Genomic DNA, 23,986 nt, shown 5'->3' on the forward strand with positions numbered 1-23,986 from the left:
TGTTTTTAGTCGGATACTATCCTTAATTACTTTACTTAGCCACGGATGGCTATCTTTTCTTTTACACCCTTTTTTCCTCAGTGGAATATATTTTTTTTGGAAGTTGTAAAATAACTCCTTAAATGTACACCACTGGTCATGTACCGTCTTACCCTTTAATCTATTTTCCCAGTCCACTCTAATTAATTCCGCTCTCATACCTTCATAGTCTCCTTTATTCAAGCTCAGCACGCTTGTTTGAGATCCAACCTTCTCACCCTCTAATTGAATATGGAACTCAACCATGTTATGGTCACTCATTCCAAGGGGATCCTTTACTAGGACATTTTTAATTAATCCTGTCTCATTACACAGGACCAAATCTAAGGTTGCTTGCCCCCTGGTCGGTTCAGTTACTTGCCCCCTGGTCGGTTCAGTTACATACTGCTCAAGAAACCCATCCCTAATACACTCAATGAACTCTTCCTCAAGGCTGCTCTGCCCAATTTGATTTGTCCAGTTAATATGATAATTAAAATCCCCCATAATTATAGCTGTTCCCTTATTACAAGCCTCAACTATTTCCTGATTAATACTCCGTCCAACAGAGTTGCAACTGTTCGGAGGCCTATAGACTACACCCACTAGTGTTTTTTTCCCCTTATTATTCCTTACCTCCACCCAAACTGTTTCACTATCCTGCTCCTTTGACCCAATATCATTTCTCTATTATAGTGATTCCTTCCTTTATTAACATAGCCACCCCACCTCCTCTCCCTTCCTGCCTGTCCTTCCTGATTGTTAAATAACCTGGTATGTTTAATTCCCAGTCATGGTCACCCTGCAGCCATGTTTCTGTAATGGCCACAAGATCATACCCATATGTCATTATTTGTGCCGTTAACTCATTCATTTTGTTACGAATGCTACGTGCATTCAGATAAAGAACTTTCAAATATGTTTTGTAACACTTAGTTCCTGTTTTTTCCCTTTTTAGTACTTTACTTTTTACTCCATACCTTCTGTCCCTTCCTGACACATTCTGTTTTTTAATTCCCCCACTGCTACCTAAGTCTATGACCTTCTCTGTTGTCATTTCTATTATTTGCTCTCTAGAAACCTCCCCCCCACTAATTAGTTTAAAGCCCTCTCTACAGCCCTAGTTATATGATTCGCCAGGACTCTAGTCCCAGCACTGGCCAAGTGGAGTCCGTCCCAACAGAACAGCTCCCTCCTGTCCCAGTACTGGTGCCAGTGTCCCAAGAAGCAAAACCCATTTCTCCCACACCAGTCTTTGAGCCACGCATTTAACTCTTTACTCTGCCTTTTTTTTCTACCAAAGTGGATAACTTCACATTTATCCACATTATAATCCATCTGCCATGTTCTCACCCACTCACTGAGCCTGTCGAGATCCCCTTGAAGCCTCTTCACATCCTCTTTGCAACTGACACTGCCACCTAGCTTTGTATCATCAGCAAATTTGGAAATGTTACATTTAGTCCCCTCATCCAAATCATTGATATAGATTGTGAATAGCTGGGGCCCAAGCACCGATCCTTGCGATACCCCACTAGTCACAGCATGCCATCCTGAAAAGGTCCCGTTTATCCCTACTCTTTGTTTTCTGTCTGTTAACCCATTCTCAATCCATGCTAGTATATTACCCCCAATTCCATGTGCCCTAATTTTGTTCACCAACTTCTTGTGTGGGACCTTATCGAAGGCCTTCTGAAAATCCAGTTCCCCTTTGAGGTGTAACTAGTGGAGTAGACAAAGAACTCCAATAGGTTTGTCAAATTTCTTTAAATGCTAGCCACTGCTTATCTACCGCCATACCTTTTAATCTATTTTTCCAATCTACCTTAGCCAACTCGCCCCTCATACCTATGTAATTTGCTTTATTTAAGTTTAAGACTCTAGTTTCTGACTTAGGCAAGTCACTCTCAAAATTAATGTGAAATTCTATCATATTATGATCACTCTGCTCCAGAGGATCCTTTTACTATGAGATTGCTAATTAACCCTGTCTCATTACACAATACAAGATCTAAAATAGCCTGTTCCCATGACCTATTGTTCTAGACTAACTTTACCAATTTGATTTGTCCAGTCTATATGAAGATTACAGTCCCCCAAGATTATTGCATTACCTTTGTTGCAAGCTGCTACTATTTCTTGATTAATATTCTGTCCAACGGTATAGCTACTGTTAGGGGGCCTATATACTACTCGTACCAGAGTTTTCTGCCCCTTGTTATTCCTTATCCCCACCCATACTGATTCTACTTCCTGATCTTCTGAGCCAAGATCCTTTCTCGCCGCTGTCCTTATGTCATCCTTTATTATCAGTGCTACTCCCCCACCTTTTCCATTCTGCCTGTCTTTTCAAAACGTCAAGTACCCTGGAATATTTAGTTCCCAACCTTGGCCACCTTGCAACCATGCCTCTAATGGCTATTAGATCAAACCCATTTATCTCTATTTGTGCCACTAGTTTGTCTATCTTGTTATGAATGCTTCGTGCATTCAGATAAAGAGCCTTTAATTTAAATGTTTTGCTATTATTCCCTGCTTTGACGTTATTCTCAGCTGCACTGCTACCATTAACATAGAAACATAGAAACATAGAGATAGGAACAGGAGTAGGCCATTCGGCCCTTCGAGCCTGCTCCGCCATTCAATGAGATCATGGCTGATCTTCGTCTGAGATCTTAGCTGATCTTACCAGTTCAGTACCCCGTCCCCGCCTTTTCTCCATAACCCTTAATCCCCTTAGCCTTCAGAAATATATCCAATTCTCTCTTGAAAATATTTATTGAATTAGCCTTCACAGCCCTCTGTGGCAGGGAATTCCACAGGCTCACCACTCTTTGAGTGAAGAAATTCTTCCTCATCTCTGTTTTAAATGATTTGCCCGCTATTTTTAGACTGTGGCCCCTGGTTCTGTGCTCCCCTGCCATTGGAAACATTCTCTCTGAATTCAGCCTGTCCAGGCCTGCCATAATTTTATATGTTTCGATGAGATCCCCTCTCAATCTTCTAAACTCCAGTGAGTACAAGCCCAAACTATTCAATCTCTCCTCGTAGGTCATTCCCGCCATTCCAGGTATCAGCCTGGTGAATCGCCGCTGCACTCTTTCCATGGCAAGAACATCCTTCCGCAGATGGGGCGACCAAAACTGTACACAATACTCCAGATGCGGTCTCACCAGCACCTTGTACAGCTGTAGTAAGGTATCCCTATTCCTATACTCGAACCCCCTTGATATGAAGGCCAACATACCATTTGCCTTCTTAATCGCCTGTTGCACCTGCATGCTCTCCTTCAGTGACTGGTGCACAAGAACACCCAGGTCCCTCTGCACTTCCCCATCTCCCAATCTATTGCCATTTAGATAATAATCTACCCTCCTGTTTTTACCCCCAAAGTGGATAACCTCGCATTTATCCACATTATAGTGCATCTGCCACGTATCCGCCCATTCCCCCAACCTGTCCAAATCGCACTGTAGCCTCCTGACATCCTCATCAGAGCCCACCCCTCCTCCTAGTTTAGTGTCGTCAGCGAATTTGGAAATATTGCATCCAATTCCCTGATCCAGATCATTTATATATATTGTGAACAGCTGGGGTCCCAGGACAGATCCTTGCGGCACCCCGCTGGTCACTGCCTGCCACTCCGAAAACGAGCCGTTTATTCCAACTCTCTGTTTTCTATCCGCCAGCCAGTTCTCTATCCACGTTAATACTTTGCCCCCAATCCCATGAGCCTTAATTTTGCATGATAATCTTTTGTGTGGAACCTTATCGAAGGCTTTCTGGAAGTCAAGGTACACCACATCCACTGGCTCTCCCCCATCTATTTTACCAGTTACTTCCTCAAAAAATTCCAGCAGATTAGTCAAACACGATTTACCCTTTGTAAATCCATGTTGACTCTGTCCGATCCTTTCCCCATTTGTCAAGTGCTCCGCTATTTTATCCTTAATAATGGACTCTAGCATTTTGCCCACAACCGATGTAAGGCTTACTGGTCTATAATTCCCTGCTTTCTCTCTACCCCCCTTTTTAAATATTGGGGTAACATTAGCTACCCTCCAATCCACGGGTACTGTTCCCGAGTCAATGGAGTTCCGGAAGATGATCCTTAGAGCATCTGCTATCTCCAGGGCCACCTCCTTAAGTACCCTAGGATGTAGTTTATCAGGCCCCGGGGATTTGTCGGCCTTCAGTCCCCTCAACTTATCCAACACCATATCCCTAGAGATACTAATTTCTGTCAGCTCCTCCCTCTCATTAGTCCCTATGTTTGCCGATATTCCTGGGAGGTTATTTGTGACCTCCTTTGTGAATACAGAACCAAAGTATGAGTTTAATTGGTCTGCCATTTCCTTATTCTCCATTATATATTCTCCCGAATCGGACTGCAAGGGACCGACTTGGGATTTTACCAGTCTTTTCCTCCTGATATACCGATAAAAGCTTTTGCAGTCTGTCTTTATGTTTGCTGCAAGTTTACTTTCGTATTCTATTTTCCCCTTCCTGATTAATCCCTTTGTCCTCTTTTGCTGTATCCTGTACTGCCCCCAATCTTCCGGTCTGGTGCTTTTTTTTGCCAGTTGATATGCCCTTTTTTTTGATTTTATGCTGTCCCTAATTTCCCTCGTTATCCACGGTTGAGCCACCTTTTTAGGTTTATTTTTATGCCAAACCGGTATAAACATGTTCTGGAATTCTTCCATTCTATCTTTGAATGCTTGCCATTGTCTATCCACTGTCAATCCCCCCAGAAACACCACCCAATCAATCTTACCCAATTCCCGTCTCATACCCTCGTAATTCCCTTTATTTAAGTTCTGGACCTTAGTCTCTGATTCAATTTCCTCACTCTCCATCTCGACTGAGAGCTCGATCATATTATGATCGCTCTGACCCAAGGGGCCTCGTACAAGAAGATTGTTGATAAGTCCCTTCTCATTGCACAATACCCAGTCTAAAATGGCCTGATCTCGAGTCGGCTCCTCGACATATTGGTCCAGATAACCGTCCCGAAAACATTCCAGGAATTCCTCCTCCTCAGAATTTTTACTAATTTGGGTAGTCCAATCAATATGTAAATTAAAGTCACCCATGATGACAGCTGTGCTCTTATCGCACGCTTCTCTAATTTCCCTTTTTATGCCTTCCCTCACCTCCATATTACTATTTGGAGGCCTATATATCACACCCACTAACGTTTTCCTCCCCTTGCTATTTCTCATTTCTACCCATACAGATTCCGTTTCATCCGAGTTGATATCCTTCCTTTCCATTGCATTAATCCCCTCCTTTACCAGCAATGCTACCCCACCTCCCCTACCTTTTTGCCGATCCTTCCTAAATATTGTATATCCCTGGATGTTAAGTTCCCAGCCTTGCCCACCCTGCAGCCACGTTTCTGTAATCCCAATCAAATCATACTTGTTTACCTCTATTTCCACAACTAATTCATCCACCTTGTTCCTAATGCTTCTAGCATTAAGATACAAAGCCTTCAGGCTTGCTTTTTTCACACTCTCATTATGAATTAGTTTGGCCCTTTGTGTTTCTCTCCTTTGCTTATTGCTTCTCACCTTTCTACCATCTATTTCTGACTTCATATGACTTCCCTCTTTTCCACTATCTAGGTTCCCATCCCCCTGCCAAATTAGTTTAAATCCTCCCGAACCGCCCTAGAAAATATTACCCCGAGGACATCGGCTCCCTCACAGTTCAGGTGTAGACCGTCCCCTTGGTACAGGTCACTCCTCCCCAAGAACTGGTTCCGATGCCTCAAGAATTTAAATCCCTCTCCCTTGCACCACTGCTCAAGCCACGTATTTAGCTTATCTATCTTACTCTCTCTAAACTTATTAGCTCGTGGCACTGGTAGCAATCCAGAGATTACTACCTTTGAGGTCCTACTTTTCAATTTAGCTCCTAACTCCCTAAATTCAGCTTGTAGGACCTCCTCCCTCTTTTTACCTACATCGTTGGTACCTACATGTACCACGACAACTGGCTGATCCCCCTCCCCCTTCAGAATGCTCTGCACCCGCTCCGAGACATCCTTGACCCTTGCACCAGGGAGGCAACATACCATCTTGGAGTCTCGGTCTCGGCCACAGAAACTCCTATCTATCCCCCTTACAATTGAATCCCCTATCACTATAGCCCTATCCCTCTTTTTCCCGCCCTTCTGTGCAGCAGAGCCAGTCATGGTGCCCTGAACCTGGCTGCTGGTGCCTTCCCCTGATAAGTCATCTCCCCCAACAGTACCCAAAACGGTAAACCTGTTTTGGAGGGAGATGACCGCAGGTGACTCCTGCACTACCTTCCTGCCTTTACCCTGCCTTTTGGTCACCCATTTACTGTCTGAGCTAGCCTTAAACTCTCTGTCCCTTCCTATCACCTCTGCTTATTTTTACCGAAATCGCTACACTGCTCTATTGCCTTGACCTTTCTCTTTAGATTTTGAAATTTCCCCTCACCTGACACCCCCCCCCCCACTTTTTTTTAGTTTAAAGCCCTATCTACAGTCCTAGTTATTCGATTCGCCAGGACGCTGATCCCGACGGAACAGCTCCCTCTTTCCCCAGTACTGGTACAAGTGCCCCATGAATTGAAACCCCTTTTTCCCACACCACTCTTTTGAGCCACGCATTTAAACCTCTAATCTGCTTGACCCTATACCAATTTGCACGTAGCTCAGGTAGTAATCCAGAGATTATTACCCTTGTGGTTCTGCTTATTAATTTAGACTCTAGCTCCTCAAACTCCCTCAGCAGAACCTCATTCTTAGTTCTACCTATGTCGTTGGTTCCTACATGGATCCTCCCCCTCCCACTCCAAGTTCTTCTCCAGACGCGAGGAGATACCCTGGCACCGGGCAGGCAACACAGCCTTCTGGACTCTTTCGCAGCTGCAGAGAAGAGTATCTATCCCCCTGACTATACCCTACTACTACCACATTCCTTCCTTCTCCCCCCACTTGGATGGCCCCCTGTACCACAGTGCCGTGGTCAGTTTGCCCATCTTCCCTGCAGTTCTTTTCCTCATCCATACAGGTAGAAAGTACCTCATACCTGTTGGACAAGGTCCAGGACTGAGGCTCCTCCATCACTACATCCTGGGTCCCCATACCTGCCTGACTCTCAGTCACACCCTCCTGTCCCTGACCACTGACGAACTCTAAAGTACTACTTAACCTAAAGGGTGTGACTGCCTCCTGGAACAAAGTGTCCAGGTAACTCTCCCCCTCTCTGATGCATCGCAATGTCTGCAGCTCGTACTCCAGCTCAACAATTCGGAGCCGACGTTCCTTGAGTTGCAGACACTGCAGATATGGTTGCTCGGGATCGCGATGCTCTCCACAAACTCCCACATGCTGCAGTTACGACGCCACCTGCCATGCCATGTCTAACCTTGTTTTATTTATTAATTAATTAGTTAAGATTTTATTCAATCGATATTTTAGGTTTATTTTTTGATTATTTTATTTAGTCTAAGTTATTAATTTAATAAGTACTAGCAAGTTAGTTTCACAACTCTTAATTTAACCCCCTTCCCCAACTTAGAGAGCAAAAAAGAGCTGTAATACTCGCCAACCAATCACCTACCTGCTCTCCTCTGACGTCACTCTTTGATGTTTTTGAATCGGAGCCTTGCGATGCTGCTGCTTTAATTCAGGTCCGCTCTCAGGCCGCTCTTTATCCTCTCGCTGCTGCCAGTGCTTTAATTCAGGACCGCTCTCGGGCCGCTCTTTATCCTCTCGCTGCTGCCGCTGCTTTAATTCAGGTCCACTCTCGGGCCACTCTTTATCCTCTCTCCGCTGCCAGTGCTTTAATTCAGGTCCACTCTCGGGCTGCTCTTTATCCTCTCACTGCTGCCGCTGCTTTAATTCAGGTCCGCTCTCGGGCCGCTTTTTATCCTCTCTCCGCTGCCAGTGCTTTAATTCAGGTCCACTCTCGGGCCGCTCTTTATCCTCTCACTGCTGCCGCTGCTTTAATTCAGGTCCGCTCTCGGGCCGCTTTTTATCCTCTCGCTGCTGCCGCTGCTTTAATTCAGGTCCGCTCTCGGGCTGCTCTTTATCCTCTCGCCGCTGCTTTAATTCAGGTCCACTCTCGGGCCGCTCTTTATCCTCTCACTGCTGCCGCTGCTTTAATTCAGGTCCACTCTCGGGCCGCTCTTTATCCTCTCACTGCTGCCGCTGCTTTAATTCAGGACCGCTCTCGGGCCGCTCTTTATCCTCTCACTGCTGCCGCTGCTTTAATTCAGGACCGCCCTCGGGCCGCTCTTTATCCTCTCGCTGCTGCCGCTGCTTTAATTCAGGTCCGCTCTCGGGCTGCTCTTTATCCTCTCGCTGCTGCTGCTTTAATTCAGGTCCGCTCTCAGGCCGCTCTTTAACCTCTCACCGCTGCCGCTGCTTTAATTCAGGACCGCTCTCGGGCCGCTCTTTATCCTCTCGCTGCTGCCGCTGCTTTAATTCAGATCCACTCTCGGGCCGCTCTTTATCCTCTTGCTGCTGCCACTGCTTTAATTCAGGACCGCTCTCGGGCCGCTCTTTATCCTCTCGCTGCTGCCGCTGCTTTAATTCAGGTCCACTCTCAGGCTGCTCTTTATCCTCTTGCTGCTGCCGCTGCTTTAATTCAGGACTGCTCTCAGGCCGCTCTTTATCCTCTCGCTGCTGCCGCTGCTTTAATTCAGGTCCACTCTCGGGCCGCTCTTTATCCTCTCACTGCTGCCGCTGCTTTAATTCAGGACCGCTCTCGGGCCGCTCTTTATCCTCTCACTGCTGCCGCTGCTTTAATTCAGGACCGCCCTCGGGCCGCTCTTTATCCTCTCGCTGCTGCCGCTGCTTTAATTCAGGTCCGCTCTCGGGCTGCTCTTTATCCTCTCGCTGCTGCCGCTGCTTTAATTCAGGTCCGCTCTCAGGCCGCTCTTTATCCTCTCGCTGCTGCTGCTTTAATTCAGGTCCACTCTCGGGCCGCTCTTTAACCTCTCACCGCTGCCGCTGCTTTAATTCAGGACCGCTCTCGGGCCGCTCTTTATCCTCTCGCTGCTGCCGCTGCTTTAATTCAGGTCCACTCTCGGGCCGCTCTTTATCCTCTTGCTGCTGCCGCTGCTTTAATTCAGGACCGCTCTCGGGCCGCTCTTTATCCTCTCGCTGCTGCCGCTGCTTTAATTCAGGTCCACTCTCAGGCTGCTCTTTATCCTCTTGCTGCTGCCGCTGCTTTAATTCAGGACTGCTCTCGGGCCGCTCTTTATCCTCTCGCTGCTGCCGCTGCTTTAATTCAGGTCCACTCTCGGGCCGCTCTTTATCCTCTCGCCGCTGCTTTAATTCAGGTCCGCTCTCGGGCCGCTCTTTATCCTCTCGCCGCTGCTTTAATTCAGGTCCGCTCTCGGGCCGCTCTTTATCCTCTCGCCGCTGCTTTAATTCAGGTCCGCTCTCGGGCCGCTCTTTATCCTTTCGCCGCTGCTTTAATTCAGGTCCACTCTCGGGCCGCTCTTTATCCTCTCGCCGCTGCTTTAATTCAGGTCCACTCTCGGGCCGCTCTTTATCCTCTCGCCGCTGCTTTAATTCAGGTCCACTCTCGGGCCGCTCTTTATCTTCTTGCCACTGCTTTGGAGTATATTCTAGACAGATAGATAGATTTTTGGACTCTGGAATCAAGGGATATGGGGACCGGGCGGGAAATTGGAGTTGAGGTCGAAGACCAGCAATGATGATGTTGAATGGCGGAGCAGGCTCGAGGGGCCGTATGGCCTACTGCTCCTATTTCGTATGTTCTTAAAGATTTGGCTTTTGTGCCCAGTCTTCAACCAATATCCCTCTGCACATGCACAATAAATACATTGGCCTAGAGTTTCCACTTTGGGCGCAATTGGCGATCCACTTGTCAATTGTGCTAGTATTGACGTGTGTTTTTTGCCCTCAAGTTTCTGTTCAAATCCATTTGCAAATCATCAAACACACACTGTGCCATGAACCAGCACAATCGGGCAGCGTTTTAGAACATCATTTAAAAAAAAAAAAAAAAAAAAATACACTTTTTGCTTTACTATCTATTCCTTGAGATATTTAAGAGTGGCAACTTGATGCAGTTTTATTAATGCAGCTGAAAATGGCTTTGAGAAAAAGTAAGCATTTTTTAAACAGGTGCAAAAGATCGCAGAAATTTGATTTGCACTGAATGTAATTTGCGCTTAAAATTCCGCGACCTTTTGCACTGGTTTGGACAATTCCAGGTGGATTGTGCCGGAAAAACCAGCGCAACCTAGTGGAAAGTCCTGCACATTATAGTTGGGTTATGATCCAATGTTTTATTTTTAAGATTCTTTATGGACCTGTGTCCAATATTAGTCCTGCCTTATTTCTGAAAGGAGATCCGAGACAACATCAATTTGCATTTATAAAGAAAGAACTTGCATTTATATAGTGCCATTCACTACCTCAGGATGTCCCGAAGCACTTTACAGCCAATGAAGTACTTTTTGAAGTGGAGTCACTGTTGTAATGTAGGAAATGCTGCAGCCAATTTGCGCACAGCAAGCTCCCACAAACACCAATCTGATAATGACTTGATGATTTTTTTTGTGATGTTGATTGAGGGATAAATATTGGCCGGGACACCGGGAAGATTCCCCTGCTCTTCTTTGAAATAGTGCCATGGGATCTTTTGCATCCACCCGAGAGGGCAGACGAGGCCTCGGTTTAACGTCTCATCCGAAAGGCGACAGTGCAGCACTCCCTCAGTACTGCACTGGGAGTGTCGGCATGGATATTGTGCTCAAGTCTCTATTCCAACGGACTCCTGGCTGGCCTCCCACATTCTACCCTCCGTAAACTTGAGGTCATCCATAACTCAGCTGCCCGTGTCCTAACTCGCGCCAAGTTCCGTTCACCCATCACCCCTGTGCTCACTGACCTACATTGGCTCCCGGTTTAGCAACGCCTCGATTTTAAAATTCTCCTCCTTGTTTCCAAATGCCTCCATGGCCTCACCCCTCCCTATATCTGTAATCTCCTCCAGCCTCGCACCCTTTTGAGATATCTGCGCTCCTCTAATTCTGCCCTCTTGAGCATCCCTGATTATAATCGCTCAACCATTGGTGGCCGTGCCTTCAGTTGCCAAGGCCCTAAGTTCTGGAATTGCCTCCCTAAACCTGCCGCCTTTCTACCTCCCTTTGCTCCTTTAAGGCGCTCCTCAAAGCCTTCCTCTTGTCATCTGCTCTAATATCTCCTTGTGTGGCTCGGTGTCAAATTTTGTTTCAACACTCCTGTGAAGCGCCTTGGAACATTTTACTACGCTAAAGGTGCTATATAACTACAAGTTGTGGAGCATGAACCCACAACGTTCCGACTCCGACGAGGGTGCTACCCACTGAGCCAAGGATGTAGCGCCTTTAACGTAGTAAAATGTCCCAGCGCGCTTCACAGGAGTGTTCTCACCGAGCCACATAGCGAGATATTAGGACAGGTGAAAGCTCGGTCAAAGAGGTAGGTTTTAAAGAGAGTCTTGAAGGAGGAGAGAGGCGGAGCGGTTTAACGAGGGAATTCCAGAGTTGAGGCCGTGGCAGCTGAAGGCACGGCTGCCACTGGTAGGGTGAAGGGAGTGGGAGATGAACAAGAGGCCAGAATTGGAGAAACGCAGAGTTGTGCAAGTCCTCGACATGAGGCTTCGTCCTGATGGGCCCAGGCCCTGCTGCTGTGTGAAAGTTAAGTGACTGTCTTGTTTCTGCAGGTGACTACGAGAAGGGTGTGGATCACCTGACGAATGCTATTGCTGTATGTGGACAACCTCAGCAGCTCTTGCAGGTGTTGCAGCAGACCCTGCCCCCGCCTGTCTTCCAGATGTTGCTGACTAAGCTGCCGACCATCAGCCAGGTATGGGGAGGTGGGGGGGTGCGGCAGCAGTGGTGTTGAACTCTCTGTATCCTGCAGGGGTTTTCTGTCAGCTCCCGTTCCAAGTGCTTATCCTGATCATGGGTAACCGTGTAGAATGTGGTTTTTCCTCCTGGGCCGGGGATGTCACACTAACCAGTGGAGGGCATGCGGAGTTCAGCTTCAGGTGCCCCTTTCAGTTTATGCCGTCTGTGATGGCGGCTCCTTGTGTGCCGTTAACATGCGGGTTCGTGTCCAAGCCTTCGCAGCGGAGATGGGGTCTACAGGTGTTTGTTTGTGATGAGCTGTGCCAGTGTCGTTGCCATGTAGTTGCCATGTGTAAAATGTCAACAAATCTCACAAGCAGAGCCCTGTAATGAGTGTCCTGTGCATAATTGAGAGAAGGGTTCTGGGAGACGGGTTGATGTTACAGCACAGGAGGAGGCCATTCGGCCCATTGTGTCTGTGCCGGCTCTTTGACAGAGCTCTCCAATTAGCCCCACTCCCCCGCTCTTTCCCCATAGCCCTGTGAATTTTTCTTTTTCAAGTGTTTATCCAATTCCCTTTTGAAAGTTACTTTTGAATCTGCTTTCACCACCCTTTCAGGCAGTGCATTCCACATCACAACAACTCACGTAAAAAGACAATTCTCCTGCACGCCCCTCTAGTTCTTCCAATGACCTTCAATCTGTGTCCTCCAGTTACCAACCCTCCTGCCACTAGAAACAGTTTTTTATTTACTTTATCAAAACCCTCTTAATATCTTCTGCTGACAATGTTACACTGGTAAATGGAATGGGTAGGGGGCTGAGGAGCACACAAGTGTGGAGTGTTGTGAGGAAGGGGAGGGGGTGAGGGCATGGGGAGGTGCGCAGTCAGGGTGAGTAGGGAAGAGTTCAGTGTATCGGTGACGGGGGGTGTGAATGGAGCACTTTTTTTTCTCGGTTGATTGACGATTGCTTGTCCATGACCCTAGGTTTGTTGATCCTTTTATAGCCTGTGCTCACCCTGTGTCGTTTGAATGTCCTGCTGTGTGCTAGGTGTGGAGGAGCTGTGGGTAGGGTTGTGCGGGCTGCATTCTCTTAAATCCCCTGGTTGTTTTTGTATCTCAACGTCCAGGACACAAAGGAATGCTAAATTAAAGTTCCAGAGAACTCCAAAGTGCCGAGCTTCACTTGTGCTTTTCACTATTTCACCTCTCTGACAAACTCTCAAAAGGAGCATTGAACTGTCGATGGGCATTTCCATAGGCTGAGGTGGTTGGTTGCGGGGTGGGGGGGGGGGGTGTGTCGGGAGATTGTTTCCCTTTTTCAGTGCAGATACTGGCGACACAACGGGACCTGGGAGGAAGGAATCGGGCGTTGTTTGTGGCCCGCATTGTGCGAGGTTCAGTCCCTGTGCGGCACAGAGTCTCTGTCACGCCAAGTGCTGATGTCAGCTCCCTGAGCCTTTCGAAGGGAAGTTTGCATCTTGCCCTGTTGGGTGAGGGGTGTCTGGACCGGGGGTGGGTGGGGTCTGGGCTGGGTGAAGTCTATGCTGGCATTTATGTTCCACACGAGACTGAGGGAAGGATTCTGGGAGACAGGTTGCCTCCCGATTGCACACACTTGATCTTGGAGCATTTCAGTCGGGCTCATTTCTCCAGAAGAGTATAATTGCACCAGCAATTCCCCTGTAGGGCAAGCACTCAACCACAACCTTGTCAGAGGGAGAGACCAACTGTTCCTTCACTACACATGGTTGGGGATTTTACCCTGGCAAATAGAACTGATGGGGAGCAGAGGAGCACATCAGTGTGGGGTGTTGAGGGAGGGGAGACTGTCCATGCAGTGAGGGGGCGAATGGACTGACAGCATGGGAAGGGTCTATAATTTCCCAGACAGGATTTAAACAATCTGCCCTGTTACAATGATTGTGTATATTTGTTGGGAGGGGAGCGGGAAAGAAAGGAATCTGGGTGGCTTTGGAATAGAAAGATATGTTGAGGATTTTGATTGGGTGAAACCTTCAGTACGCAGTGATCTCCACTCATTAACTGTGGAAAGAAGAAAGACTTGCATTTATATAGCTCCTTTCACAACCTCAGGATGCCACAAAACGCTTCACAGCCATTGAAGTGCAGTCACTGTTGTAATGTAGGAAACGCAGCAGCCAATTTGCGCACAGCAAACTCCCACAAACAGCAATGTGATAATGACCAGATGGGTTGGGGGGGTGGCAAATGAGGAGGGTGCACAAAACTGAAGTGGTGAGTATTTTTCGGCAGGATGTGGTGATTGTTAACTGCTGTCTTGCCTTCTTCTGCAGAGGATTGTGACTGCACAGACCCTAGTGGAAGATGATGTGGAGTGAGCTTCCTGCGATAGCCGGGAGCACGAGCAGTCGCAGTCCCTCCTGTCTCGTCTCTTTCTCATTGTATATATTTAGCATAAAGTGGACTCTGGATTGAAACTGGGAAATTTAAACTCAAGTGTTGCCCTCTTCACCACTAAACGTTCCTGTAGCGTCACTTTATTTATTGTACCAGTCTGCCAGCTGTATTTTGATACTAATTTGATGGGTATTGCGTTGCAGTTATGGTGCTGAATGCCATTTGTTTCTCGGCTTAACTCTCAGAAATGTAGTCCTGTACAGACACGGAATATGTTGTGGTTGACACAAGAGTCGATTCCTTGCACATTGGGAACTCGCAGCCAGGCAGTGCCCCAACCCCAGAGCTCCACTGCTGCCTGATTAAAATGAATGCTGTTAATCTTCAGAGATTTTTAATAAATTTATTAAATCGGAATCAACTTTCTGTGGTCTTATTTTTTAATAAACAAGTCATGTAAAGCGGACGTGATTTAAGGCGTGTTGGTAAGACGCACCACGGCAAACCATGGCGATATTAGGACGGGTGACCAATAGCTTGGTCAAAGAGAGAGGTTTTAGGGAAAAGAAAGACTTGCATTTCTATAGCGTCTTTCCCGACCTCAGGACGTCTCAAAGCGCTTTACAGCCAATGAAGTATTTTTTTTTAAAGTGTAGTCACTGTTGTAATGTAGGCAATGTGGCAGTCAATTGCGCACAGCAAGCTCCCACAAACAGCAATGTGATAACGACTGTTTTAGTGACGTTGGTTGAGGAATAAATATTGGCCAGGACACCGGGGAGAACTCCCCATCTCTTCTTTGAAGTAGTGCCATGGTATCTTTTACCTGAGCAGCTTGGTTTAACGTCTCATCCGAAAGACCAGAGGAAATTCCACAGTTGCGGGCCCAGGCAGCTGAAGGCACAGCCGCCAATGGTGGGGTGAAGGGAGTGAAGGATGTACAAGAGGCCAGAATTGATTGGAGGAGCGCAGATATGGGGGGGGGGGGCATTGTTGCCAGGCTGGAGGAGGTTGCAGAGATAGGGAGGGGCGAGGTTATGGAGAGATTTGAACACGAATGAGAATTTTACATTTGAGGCGTTGCTGGACAAGGAGCACAGGACTGATGGGTGAATGAGACTTGGTGCAAGTTAGAATACAGGCAGCAGAGTTTTGAATGAGTGTTTCTCCTGTGTGGGGTGTGTTTGCCCAGGTGTTTCCACTCTGACCAGCTTCATTTAAACTGCAGTCAGTGCTTAGTGCAAACTATAACTGCCCACATCACTTAAAAGGGGTGAGATTAGAAGTACACAGGTAATTGAACATTAACAAGTTATTATGTTTGTTCGTTCATTCAGTGCACTAACAGTTTGGGTGTCTTTGTGCAAGAAACACAGAAAGCTAGCATGCAGGTACAGCAAACAATATGGAAGACAAATGGCATGTTGGCCTTTATTGCAAGGGGGTTGGAGTATAAGAATAAGGAAATCTTGCTACAATTGTACAGGGCCTTGGGACCACATCTGGAATACTATGCACAGTTTTGGTCTCCTTATCTAAAGAAGGATAAACTTGCCTTGGAGGCGGTGCAACGAAGGTTCACTAGATTGATTCCTGGGATGAGAGGGCTGTCCTATGATGAGAGATGGTGTAGAATGGGCCTATACTCTCTGGAGTTTAGAAGAATGAGAGGTGATCTCATTGAAACAGACAAGATTCTGAAGGGGATTGACAGGGTAGATGCTGAGAGGTTGTTTCCCCTGGCTGGAGTGTCGAACTAGGGGGCATAGTCTCGGGATAAGGGGTCAGCCATTTAAGACTGAGATGAGGAATTTCTTCACTGAGGGTAGTGAAACTTTGGAATTCTCTGCCCCAGAGGGCTGGGCCTGCTGAGTCTTTGAGTATATTCCAGGCTGAGATAGATTTTTGGACTCTAGGGGAATCAAGGGATATGGAAATCGGGTGGGAAAGTGGAGTTGAGGTGGATGATCAGCCATGATCTTACTGAATGTCGGAGCAGGCTCGAGGGGCCTTATGGCCTACATCTCTTATTTCTAATGTCCTTAATGCCCCCCACCTCCCCTTGTGCCCTTTAATGGCAGATTGTCCTATTTTTATTACAATTTTGCAACCTCTTTAACATCTTATAGATCATAGAAATTTACAGCACAAAAGGAGGCCATTCAGCCCAATGAGTCTGTGCCGGCCAAAAAAGAGCTATCCAGCCTAATCCCACTTTCCAGCTCTTGATCTGTAGCCCTGTAGGTTACAGCACTTCAAGTGCATAGCCAAGCACTTTTAAGTGCGATGAGGGTTTCTGCCTCTACCTCACTTTCAGGCAGTAAGTTCCAGACCCCCACCACCCTCTGGGTGGAAAAACTTCTCAACTCCCCTCTGATTCCTCTAGCAATGACTTTAAATCTCTGCCCCCTGGGCTTGTTGGCAGAAATTGCACTGCAATGGGTAGTGCATGTTGTGCTTAAAGTTGTGGAAGAATGTGAAGTATAAAGAAAAGCTCTTGTGTTCAAAGCAACTTTATATATTCAACATTAAACAAAAGCAAAATACTGCCGATGCTAGAAATCTGAAATAAAACAGGTAATATTGGAAATACTCAGCAGCTCAGTCAGTATCTGTGGAGAGAAACAGAGTTAACGGTTCAGGCTGATGACCTTTCATCAGAATTGGAAGGTGTTTGAGATTTAACAGTTTATAAGCAGTTGCAGAGCTAGGGAAAAGGGTGACTGGCAAGGAACAAAAGGGAAGGTCTGTGATTGGGTGGAGAGCAGGAATGATTAAATGTCAACAGGGATGATGGTGCTAAGCAAAAGGAGGTGATAATGGGACAAGTAAAGAAACAAAAGATGGGTCCAGAGGAGGTGTAAATGGTTACAGCAGAGGAGGCGGGAAGCATGAAAAACCTGACGAGCAGAAGGCTCCCGTGGCCTGGGAATGTGGGGGAGAAAGGTGGGTAGACCCCGAGGGTGCGGACTACCCCACCGGCCTTGTACCGATAGTGGAACCCCCACCCCAAGCACCAGCCCACACCTCCTCCACTCCCAGTGACTGGTGCAGTCGTTCTCCATTACCAGTACCTGCTGTCTGAGAGAAAATGGGAACACTAATTAAGATCTGTTGAACTCGATGTTGAGTCCGGAAGGCTGTAAAGTGCCTAATCGAAAGATGGTGCTGGTCGAGCTTCTGTTGAGCTTCATTGGAACAGTGTAGGTCAGAGTGGGATGGAGAATTAAAATGACAGGCAATTGGAAGCTCGGTCATGGTTGCGGACTGAATAGAGATGTTCAGCAACGTGATCACCCAATCTGTGTTTGGTCTCCCCAGTGTGGAGGAGACTGCATCGTGAGCAGTGAATACAGTATACTACATAGGATTACATAGGATGTACGGCACAGAAACAGGCCATTCGGCCCAGCCAGTCCATGTTGGCGTTTATGCTCCACTCGAGCCTCCTCCCGTCTTTCCTCATCTAAATCGATCAGCATAACCCTCTATTCCCTTCTCCCTCATATGCTTGTCTAGCCTCCCCTTAAATGCATCTATATTATTCCCTGTGGTAGCGAGTTCCACATTCTCACCACTCTCTGGGTAAAGAAGTTTCTTTTGAATTCCCTATTGGATTTCTTGGTGACTATCTTATATTGATGGCCTCTAGTTATGCTCTTCCCCACAAGTAGAAACACTCTCTGTATCTACTCTATCAAAACCTTTCATAATTTTAAAGACCTCTATTAGGTCACCCCTCAGCCTTTTTTCAAGAGAAGAGAGACCCAGCCTGTTCATCCTTTCCCGATATGTATACCCTCGCATTTCTGGTATCATCCTTGTATGTCTCCTCTGCACCTTCTCCAGTGCCTCTATATCCCTTTTATAATATGGCGACCAGAACTGTACGCAGTACTCCAAGTGTGGTCTAACCAAGGTTCAATGCAGGTTTAGCATAACTTCCCTACTTTTCAATTCTATCCCTCTAGAAATAAACCCTAGTGCTTGGTTTGCTTCTTTTTATGGCCTTATTGACCTGTGTCGCAACTTTTAGTGATTTTTGTATTTGTACTCTGAAATCCCTTTGTACCTCTACCCCACCTAGACTCGCATCCTCCAAGTGATAAGTAACCTCCCTAAATTGAAAGAAGTACAAATAAATCGTTATTTCACCTGGAAGGAGTGTTTGGGGCCCTGGACAGGGTAAAAGGGCAGGTGTTGCATCTCCTGCACTTTTATTTTATTAGTTTATGGGATCAGGGCGTCGCTGGCAATGCCAGCATTTATTGCCCATCCCTAGTTGCCCTTGAGAAGGTGGTGGTGAGCCGTCTTCTTGAACCGCTGCAGTCCGTGTGGTGATGGTACTCCCACAGTGCTGTTAGGTAGGGAGTTTCAGGATTTTGACCCAGCGACGATGAAGGATTCGCGATATACTTCTAAGTCAGGATGGTGTGACTTGGAGGGGAACTTGGAAGTGCTGCTGTTCCCATGCGCCTGCTGCCCTTGTCCTAGTTGGAAGAGGTCGCGGGTTTGGGAGGTGCTGCTGAAGAAGCCTTGGCAAGTTGCTGCAGTGCATCTTGTAGATGGTACACACTGCAGCCACGGTGCGCCAGTGGTGCAGGGAGTGAATGTTTAAGGTGGTAGATGGAGTGCCAATCAAGTGGGCTGCTTTGTCCTGGATGGTGTCGAGCTTCTTGAGTGTTTTTCGAGTTTGCACAGGAAGGTGCTGTGGGAAGGGGAGCGAGTGTTGGGGGTGATGAGGAGTGGACCAGGGTGTCACAGAGGGAGCCGTCCCTTCGGAATGCTGAAATGGGAGGGGAGGGGAAGATGTGTTTGGCGGTGGGATGATCTGTTGAATGTGGAGGCTGGTGGGGTGGAAGGTGAGGACAAAGGGAACCCGATCGTGGTTCTGGGAGGGAGGGGAATGGGTGAGAGCAGAAGTGCGGGAAATGCAACGAACACGGTTGAGGGCCGTGTCAACCACGGTAGAGGGGAATCCTCGGTGGAGGAAAAAGGACACTTCAGAAGCACTGGTGAGAAAGGTGAGAGTCACAAAGCTGCGAGTTTGCTCCACAGGCCATGAGCAACAACAAGAGCGAGGAGCTCATGGACTTCTTTGTCACTTCCCAAATCTGCCCATCCTTCCCGAAATTCTGTTTGAATCCGTCAATCAGGTTTCCGCCACTGCCACCAGTACTGAAACGGCCCTTATCAAAGTCACAAATGACATTCTATGTGACTGTGACAAAGGTAAACTATCCTTCTCACCCTGTCTGCAGCCTTTGACATGGCTGACCACACCATCCCCCGCCCAACGCCTCTCATCCAGCTGGGTGGGACTGCACTCACCTGGTTCCATTCATATATTACCCTGTAGGAGTCTACGTACTCCTAGCAAAAAATACTGAACTCGGAGAGGTTCAACAGAAAAGGTTTAATTGTTGAGGCTGCATGCTGAACACAAAATGGAGCCAGAGACTACACAAGGTACAACTCTCTTTCATCAGTGCACAGCTTCGACTGCTCCTCCCCCACTCTGGGCTTAACTATGTTGCAGATCGAATTTCTTAAAGGTGTGATCCTTCTTAAAGGCATGACGCCTGATTTATAGTCTACGGACCGGAAAGCGGATTGTGTCCACACAGCTCCCCCAGAATCCGCAAGTAGGGAGTGTACGAACCGGTGTGGCGGCTTGATGGCACGGCCGGAACGGCTCTTAGCGGTTGGTGTCGGGAGCGGGGTGGTCGGACGCGTCGGGCTCTTAGGCGGTCTGCCCTGCGGTGGGGGTTGGCCCACTTGAAAGGGTTCGTCAGGCTCTAGGAGTGCCAGCTTGAGCCAGTCGACCGACACCTTGTCAGTTCTGCCGCCCACTTCGAGGAGGAAGAACTTGTTCCCCGTCTGGAGTACCTTGTAGGGTCTGTCGTATGGGGGACGTAGAGGTCCTCGGTGGGCGTCATGGCACACGAAAACAAATTTGGCCATGTGCAGGCTAGGTGGTACGCGGGTTGCTGGTTTGCCGTGCCGGCCGGTGGGTACCGGAGCGAACTGTTGTTGGCGGTGGGCAGGAACTCTCCAGGTACGCGCAGCGGCTGGCCGTACACGAGTTCCGCCGCCGAGGCTTGCAGGTCTTCCTTGACCGTGGAGCGTAGCCCGAGTAGCACCCATGGGAGGCGGTCGATCCAAGCCTCGTCCTCGAGGCTGGCGCGGAGCGACGCCTTCATGGACCTGTGGAATCGCTCGCACAGTCCGTTGGCTTGGGGGTGGTAAGCCGTGGTGCGGTGAACGGCCACCCCAAGGTTTCGGGCGATGGCGGTCCACAGATCAGAGGTGAACTGCAGGCCTCTATCCGACGTCATGTCGGAGGGGACGCCGAACCGAGCGACCCAGGTAACAATGAACGCCCTCGTGATGTCGGCGGTGGTGGTGGACGTCATGGAATGGCCTCGGGCCAGCGGGTGGTAAGGTCCACGATTGTCAGCAGGTGCATGTGACCTTGTGATGGCGGCAGGGGGCCGACGAGGTCGATGTGGACGTGGTCGAACCTTCTTTCTGGCACGGTGAACTCCTTGAGTGGGGCTTTGGCGTGTTGGTGGATTTTGGCATGCTGGCAAGCTATGCAGGATCTGGACCAGACGCGCACATCTTTGCGCAGGCCGCGCTAGACAAATCGGTTGGCCACCAGTCTAATGGACACGCGGGTGCCGGGGTGTGAGAGGGCGTGGACGATGTCGAACACCCGTTTTCGCCAGGACGCCGGGACTACGGGGCGGGTTTGCGCCAAGGAGGTGTCGCATTTGACTGTGGCGGCGGACGGGCCGCAGGCGACGTCGGTCAGTTGCAGCCCTGGGAGGGTTGTGGGCGCGGAGAGCAGATCGGGGTCGGTGCATTGCTCCGCTGCCAGTTGAGCATAGTCTACTGCCAGGTGGGCGCCGTGGACGGCGGGGCGGGATAGGCAGTCGGCCACCACGTTGTCTCGACCGGAGACGTGCCGGATGTCCGTGGTGAATTCGGACACCGCGGCGAGCTGGCGTTGTTGCCTGGCTGACCACGGGTCCGCAGATTTTGCCATCGCGAATGTCAGCGGTTTGTGGTTGACAAACGCGGTGAAGGGGCGGCCCTCCAGAAGAAATCTAAAATGGCGGGCTGCCAGGTACAGTGCGAGGAGCACGCGGTCAAAGGCCTCTGGGGGGCGCAGTTGGCGGCTGAAAAAGGCCAGCGGTTGCCAGGCCCCGTCGACCCACTGTTCGTACACGGCGCCGACTGCGTGGTCGGAGGCGTCCGTGGTGAGGGCCACCCTGGCGTTGGGCTGTGGGTGAGTGAGCATGGTGGCGGAGCGCCTTTTTGGTCGAGTCGAAAGCGGCCAACATGTCCACCGACCACTCGATCGCCATTCTGTCTTTCTTACCCTGGAGGGCTTCGTATAGGGGCCGCATGAGGGAGGCTGCTCCGGGAATGAAGCGGTTGTAAAAGTTGATCATCCCCAAGAACTCCTGGAGGCCTTTGATGGTGGTAGGCCGGGGGAACTGCTGGACGGCTTGCACCTTGGCGGGCAGGGGAATGGCTCCGTCCTGCGTGATGTGGTGGCCGAGGAATTCGATCCTGCTGAGGCCGAATTGGCACTTGGCTGGGCTGATGATGAGCCCACGCTCACTGAGCCGCTGGAACAGGGTGCGGAGGTGCTCGATGTGTTCCTGCTTGGAGGAACTAGCTACCAGGATGTCATCCAGGTAGACAAAGAGGCACTTCAGGTCCCGGAGGACCGAGTCCATGAGCCGCTGGAAGGCCTGGGCCGCGTTTTTGAGGCCGAAGGGCATTCGGAGGAACTCGAATAGCCCAAAAGGGGTGATTATGGCCGTCTTGGGAACGTCCGTGGGGTGGACTGGCACCTGATGGTAACCGCGCACCAGATCGACTTTGGAGAAGACTGAGCGGCCGGCCAGTCTAGCCGAGAAGTCTTGAATGTGCGGTATGGGGTACCGATCCGGCGTGGTGGCGTCGTTTAGGCGCCGGTAGTCCCTGCAGGGGCGCCATCCCCCGTCGGGTTTGGTGACGATGTGGAGTGGGGAGGCCCAGGGGCTGTTGGAGCAGCGGATGATGCCGAGCTGTTCCATTGTGGCGAACTCGGCCCGCGCGATCTCCAGCTTGGCCGGGTCCAGCCTGCGGGCGTGGGCATACACCGGTGGGCCTGTGGTGGGGATGAAGTGTTCTACCCCATGCTTAGCAACCTTCGTGGAGAAGGTCGGGTTGGTGAGGGCTGGGAACTCAGCCAGGAGTGCTGAGTAATCGTCCGTTGAGCGGGCGCGGCACTGCCACGCCATTTCGGCGGGTTGTGGGGGGTCCATGGCGCCCGGGACAGGTGACATGGTGTTCATGTCCATGAGACGGCGCCGAGGCATGTCGACCAACAGGCCGTGGGCACACAGGAAATCCGCACCGAGGAGCGGGGAGAGCACCTTGGCGGTGATAAACTCCCAGTGGTAGCGGCAGCCTGTGAGGTCGATGGTGACGGTGCGGGTACCGTACGTCCGGATGTCGGTGCCGTTGGCGGCAGCCAGCGCAGGGCCGCGGCCACCTCACTGGATCTCGAGGGCGGACACGGGGATGATGCTGCGTTGCGCGCCCGTGTCGCATAGGAAACGGCGTCCGGAGGCGCTGTCCGTAAGGTACAGCAGCGCGCCTGCTTGCCCCACGGCCATCGTGTAGGCCGGTGTGGGGGCGGTTGGAAACGTGCAGGGATGGCTGCAGCGGCGTGCCCGTGCGCCGAACCGGGTATGGAAGTAGCAGTCGACCTGGGTCGGAGGGCTTGGGGGACGTGGGGGCCTGGGGGGCCTCGTGGCCGAGCTGTGTGGCCGCGCGATAGAGGGTGGAGCGCACGCCGACGCTGCGGAGGCCAGGTCGGGGGTGATGGCGTGGTTGGAGCTGGCGGACAGGAGCTTATCGGCTTCGTCGGCCAGGGCCTCGAGGTCCGTGAGGCTGGACGCCACGATCGCCGGGCGGATGCTGGGAGGTAGTTGGCGGATAAAGAGCGTGCGGAAGAGGGAGCCGGGCGGTTTCTCGTCGGTCAGAGCAAGCATGTGTGAGAGCAAGTCTGACGGCGTGGAGTCACCGAGGCCCGGGAGGTCGAGGAGGTGGCAGTTGCACACAAATTGGGAGTCTGTGAATTTTTTAATGAGCGCGGCCTTGAGATGTGCGTACTTGCCTTCCTCCGGATGGTTTTGTAGTGTTGTCCAGACTTTCGTGATTGTGGAGCTGCCCAGGGAGGCGAGGAGGTAGTCGTACATCGTTGCGTCGGCGGCGATGCCGCGGAGTCAGAATTGCGATTCAGCTTGAAGGAACCAGGCGGTGGCTAGGTTCTCCCAGAACTCCGGCAGCTTCACAGAAACTGCATTTGTGCCAGCCATGGTTACGCTTAGGAGTCGTCCTGAGCGTCGGGGTCACCAATGTAGGGGTCTACGTACTCCTAGCAAAAAATATTGAACTCGGAGAGGTTCAACAGAAAAGGTTTAATTGTTGAGGCATGCTGAACACAAAATGGAGTCAGAGACTACACAAGGTACAACTCTCTTTCATCAGTGCACAGCTTCGACTGCTCCTCCCCTGCTTTGGGCTTAACTATGTTGCAGATCGAGTTTCTTAAAGGTGTGATCCTTCTTAAAGGCATGACGCCTGATTTATAGTCTACGGACCGGAAAGCGGATTGTGTCCGTTCTGTGATCGGTACGCCACAACCCAGTCATAGCCAGAGAATC

At 49.8% G+C, this 23,986-nt stretch overlaps 1 protein-coding gene and 1 non-coding gene across 2 annotated transcripts in view; both read left to right on the forward strand.

Annotated features, from left to right (window-relative positions):
- Window positions 1-14,672, forward strand: part of LOC147112440 (mitochondrial import receptor subunit TOM20 homolog) — a 33,699-nt gene extending 19,027 nt beyond the window's left edge. The window contains exons 4-5 of the mRNA XM_085996723.1: window positions 11,745-11,887; window positions 14,192-14,672. Coding sequence (XP_085852849.1) covers window positions 11,745-11,887; window positions 14,192-14,236 — 188 coding nt within the window. The 3' untranslated portion in view covers window positions 14,237-14,672. The remainder of the gene's footprint in view (window positions 1-11,744; window positions 11,888-14,191) is intronic.
- LOC147112443 (small nucleolar RNA SNORA14) lies at window positions 12,957-13,093 on the forward strand. The gene has a single exon (XR_015079665.1). It is a non-coding gene; the product is annotated as a small nucleolar RNA SNORA14 (small nucleolar RNA).
- Window positions 14,673-23,986: the final 9,314 nt, after the last annotated feature.

This window comes from Somniosus microcephalus, chromosome 9 (assembly GCF_052327205.1).
Source record: "Somniosus microcephalus isolate GS21.2 chromosome 9, FLI_Smic_1.0, whole genome shotgun sequence".
NCBI classification, from domain to species: domain Eukaryota; kingdom Metazoa; phylum Chordata; class Chondrichthyes; order Squaliformes; family Somniosidae; genus Somniosus; species Somniosus microcephalus.